The sequence below is a fragment of the Montipora foliosa genome, chromosome 6 (genome assembly GCF_036669935.1).
Source record: "Montipora foliosa isolate CH-2021 chromosome 6, ASM3666993v2, whole genome shotgun sequence".
In the NCBI taxonomy this organism is placed as follows: domain Eukaryota; kingdom Metazoa; phylum Cnidaria; class Anthozoa; order Scleractinia; family Acroporidae; genus Montipora; species Montipora foliosa.
Genome location: NC_090874.1, coordinates 30613707 through 30618706, shown reverse-complemented (window position 1 = coordinate 30618706; position 5000 = coordinate 30613707). Strand labels below are relative to the sequence as shown.

At 37.0% G+C, this 5000-nt stretch overlaps 1 protein-coding gene across 3 annotated transcripts in view; it reads left to right on the top strand.

Moving 5' to 3' along the window:
* LOC138007116 (fibroblast growth factor receptor-like 1) overlaps positions 1–5000 on the top strand; it is a 33494-nt gene that overhangs the window by 28068 nt on the left and 426 nt on the right. For all 3 annotated transcript variants that reach the window (XM_068853857.1, XM_068853856.1, XM_068853859.1), the window contains exon 6: positions 3792–5000. This exon is cut by the window's right edge. In XM_068853857.1, the coding sequence (XP_068709958.1) occupies positions 3792–3970 (179 nt within the window). In that variant the 3' untranslated portion in view covers positions 3971–5000. The remainder of the gene's footprint in view (positions 1–3791) is intronic.

Sequence of the window (5000 nt, the reverse complement as noted above, 5' to 3'; positions counted from 1 at the left end):
TGTTTGATAATAGTCTTGGGCCCATTTCAGATACCAACCCTAATAACGTAAATCAGTTACATGAAAATACAATGTAGCATTATGAATAAATGTGAAATGGCTGAGTCATCCTCCTCGCTGCTATTTCAACTTTTAAGCAGGTTCAATTTAGCTACTGCATTTTTCTTAAATGAAACGTAAATTACAGTGAGCGGGGATTATGAGTGCATACAGTGCACATACATGTATTATATGGCTTTGATATGTTGTCCTAAGGTCAGCCTAAGTTTGTATCAATTCCCAATCAAACGTTTGGTATCTGAACTCAGCTTTAACTTCTATGTTGGCTTTAACATTAGTATCCTCCACCACTTCTGAAGTAGGTCTAACCATGCACTTAATTTGTTATAGTATTCTAATTTGTAGTATTTTCCATCTGAACTGACGGATGGCACACCTCATACAGTGCGATGTAACTTATGAAGTAGGTCTAACCATGCGGTTAACTTGTTATAGTAGACTAATTTGTAGTGTTTTCCATCTGAACTGGTGGGTAGCACACCTCATACAGTTCGATGTAACTTGTAAAGTAGGTCTAACCATGCAGTTAATAATTTGTTGTAGTATACTATGAAGTATTTTCCATCTGGTTGTGTAGATAAACGTCTTTTAAGAACTTAGAAGTACACAACTATAGAAACTTACCTTCAAGCAATGGTTACGAAAATTTTCACCACAGTTTATTATGGTTGGTGCACCATCGGTGTAAGTTGTTTGATAATAGTCTTGGGCCCATTTTAGATACCAACCCTAATAACTTAAATCAGTTACATGAAAATACAATGTGGCATTATGAATCAATGTGAAATGGCTGAGTCATTCTCCTTGCTGCTATTTCAACTTTTAAGCAGGTTCAATTTAGCTACTGAATTTTTCTTAAATGAAACGTAACTTACAGTGAGCGGGGATTATGAGTGCATACAGTGCACATACATGTATTATATGGCTTTGATATGTTGTCCTAAGGTCAGCCTAAGTTTGTATCAATTCCCAATCAAAAGTTTGGTATCTGAACTCAGCCTTAACTTCTATGTTGGCTTTAATATTAGTATCCTCCAGGCTTAAAATTTTTTTGTTTGTATCGTCAAAAGTGCATTTTGCAGATCTGGGATGGAAAAAAGTTGCTTCAGGGTCACGTGCTTCTGCTCTAAGAGATGAAAACTGATTGACTGCACATTGTGATTTTGTGAAAAGTGCATCTCATCTTGTGCTGAGCACTCTTTGAAAACTTAGTTTAGTCTGGCACTGGAATACTCCTTGAATACTCCAGAAATTTTAGCTGTCAATTGCTGTAGATAAATTGCCATAACATGCATGCATTTGTAATTTACAACTCTTCAAGGTCACCTGTCGTATAATAATGGCCAGATTTAGTGTACTTTAGTGTAACAGTGATATAGGTTTACATGTGTGCTAATATGTTAGTGACAGCTCTGGTAAACGGTACCTAAAATGAAAGAGATAAGTAGTCATCTAGTGTTTTGGGCTGTAAACATTAAAAAGAATTAAAAACAACAAAGAAACAAAAAGTAGTCAAAACATAAACATAGACCTCCTCTATCTTGTTGGAGAACCAGGAAATCTTTTGATTTTATACAAAGTTCAATATTATTTTACTTAATTTTTATTCATATAAAGTGAGCTTTTAGGTTGGCTTTGCTAACTGAAGAAAAAAATGTAAATTCCTTATTATTTAGGTTTTTTGCGAGTATTATTTTTATAAATACAAAACATTAAAAGTGATTATTTTAATCCATGAAAGGAGGCGTAATAGTTGGTGCCTATTATACTAAAGTAGACAAAATATTAAATGATTTAGGGAGTAATAAGCAGGAGTATTTGTCACGGATTACATGTAACTAACGAGTAAAATCGATAAAAGTATTTCGAACGTATAAAGATTACGTTTATGATTATGATGTAAGTATGGTGATTTTTAATCGGATAAACTTTTATTCAGCTGAATTGAAAATGTCATTTTGTTTTACTCGATATGTAGGGTACTTTTATACATGAATTTTACTCAATGTCTTGAGTACTATTAAAACTGGTTGTGTGAGTAAATTTCTGTTTTACTCAAAATGTAGAGTACGTCTTACAATGTATGAATACTCTTACTTATACAACTGAGTAAGTTAACTCACCCTGAGTAAACTTGCTCCATCCCGAGAGTATAAATTACTCAACATTTCTGCTACCGGTTACTCAATATAATGAGCTACTATGGGTGCAACGATTTACTCACTATTTTGAGTTCAATTTACTCCGCTTTTTTTGCTGTAAAAATTAATAGCTCCAAGGCTAATTACACTAAATTATCTAGACACAGGAGAGCAGACCATATCTGATCATGCATGTGGCTCTGAGTCTCCAAATGATGAATACGTGAACTTGAGGTGTGTCTTTATTCATAGAAATCAGAGATACACTTATCAGCTGGATGCATTTTTCCCATCAGATTATTTATGGCTTACGTTTCGGGCACGAGGCATAAATAATAAGGAAGAGGCTTGTTTTCTCGTGCTTCAGTCGTTAGTTCTTTGCGCTCATCTTCTGCCCTTGTTTTGGTTGCGATAGAAAACTATTTGCATAACTGGGACTAACATGGGCACTTATTTGCAATGTTTCGTGCTGTCCTCTGAAGCAACTAAGTAAAGAGAAGAAGATGCATGTGTTTTTGATTATGGTTTTTTCTTGGAAATTAATTTTGCGTTTCCCAAGAGAAGGAAAAAGACAAGAATTACGTTTTTTAAGAGACGTCTTTTCTGAGAGCGATTCTTAAAGGCCGTTTACACGACAGAAAAATTGGGTACGGACTGCATACTTTTAGCCGTTTACAAGTATAGTGTTTAAGCGCAGGTCGGACCGAAAGAGGTCTAAGAAACAAATTTCGAAAGTTTCGTTTACACTGTACTTTTGGGGGATTCGACCAATTTCTGGTACGAGACTACGGTAACTGGTGCAGCTGTATGCTGCTACCGGGCATGCGTAATTCCTCTAAAACAAAATAGCGACGAACAGTTTCCTCCGAGAGTATATCAGTAAGAGACTCAACTTCTTCGTCCTTCCGCAAGCGGATCAAGACTCCTTTTCCTGTGAATTCTCGCCAGCACTCTTGACCCCAGAGCTCCGCGGACTTTTAGTGCGCATGCGATCAATGATCAATTGTTAAGCACGCTGACGTAAGAAAATGAAGAAACTGGTACGGACCCGTGTTTTTTTGGTTTTGGGGCCATAAAACAGAATAAAACACGGGTTCCCATGCCATGCCAAAAGACATGATCCACAAAGTTTACACGGGCAAAAATGTGAGGTCCGTACTCTTTTCTTGTCGGATCCGTACCCAATTTTTCTGTCGTGTAAACGACCTTTTAATTGTCATCTTCGCCTAGAATTTCTCGTATTTATTATAATATATTCAATGCGGAACAACATGAATGTGTAAGATTGTCAGCTACCTATGGCATCTAAACAGTTTTTGAAAGCCTCACAAATTGATGGCTGGCATGGTTATATGAGTTTCTGAGGAAACCTATAATTTTATATCTAATGTTAGTTTACAAAATTCGCGGGCATCATTTATCAATCATTTTCGAATATTAAAATTATGTTATTTAGCCGTATTGTTAGGCAAGTATTTGTTACTCACTCCTGTCGTCACAAAACAGTGAGCTTTATTCTTTAATTAAGGAGTTCAGGAAAATGCATAAAATAAATTTAAATCTACAATCCTGCGCATTTTTTACTTTCAGAGACAAAGCTATCATCGTCATCTAAACCAAGGACATCGCGATCACGGGAACCCAAAATTCCCCTAAGTGTGTTCATAGGCGTGCTGAGTACTTGGGCTGTCATCACTGCAATGGCTCTTCTTTGGTGTCATTTCTACCACACAAACATCAGATCCCCAAATCTTGGAGAGGGAATCTAATCCAAGATAAGAAGGGTTTGTTTACTGTTTTACGGAGATACCATACAAATCTTCAGCATGTCATAGCTTGTGAAGGAGAAAAAGGTGCTACATCTGCGTACATGGTTATGTCTTGATTGAAAAACATGCTGAACATGCTCTGTTAAGAAGTCATCCACTGAGGAATGGCGTAGCTGAGCAGAAGATGGAGGGGGGGGGGGGGGGGTGCTGCACCCTGCCCCTAGATCCTCCCTGCATATACATTATTCTCTTGACTGCTCTGTCCACGTCAACTGTAACTTGTTTTCCTACCTCCGATTCACCCAAATTGGACATGTCATTATTCTGACATGTCGTCATTGATTGTGGTGTTATTAGCTAGTGCGGAAATCGCGATTGGATCCCTCGAGGGGGTGAGGAACGCATTTCTTCATTTGGGAACCTTTTATAACGGTCTCTTTGGGTGTTTTAGCTTGTATGGCGTAGGACCTCTCTGACGGTTATGAGTACACTATACAGACCTTTCTTCCTCTTATTTTTTTTCTCTTATTTTGTTTTACGTATAACAGTTCACCGTTAGGCCGTTTTATTGACCATCCTACGGATATACAGTAAAACCCCGCGAGCAAGAAACTATTTTTAAGAAGCGGTTAGCCTACAATTTGCCAGTTAGACCCCCTTTAAACAAGAATCTGTTAACCCTAAAATTTGAAACAGGTTCTTATTTTTTAAAATATACAAAAATAACATCTTGCGATTTTACATACTATAGTCACTTTTATGTGATCTTTGTTATTCTGTATTTAAATTTTATTCCAAACTGGCTGCTGCATAGCGGACGAGGGGCCACTAAATGCTGCAACTCTGTACAACGCGATTTTTCTCTCCGGAAAATAAGAACCTATTTAAGAACGTAAATAACGTAAATTTCTGTTCATTACCATTTAAAATGGAAGGTTCTTACTAGCGTGGTTTTACTATATAATGACTGAAAGCAATAAAGGGGTTAGTTTCTAAAGAAATTGTGGTGCTGCGTCGGTGGGGAAGTAGT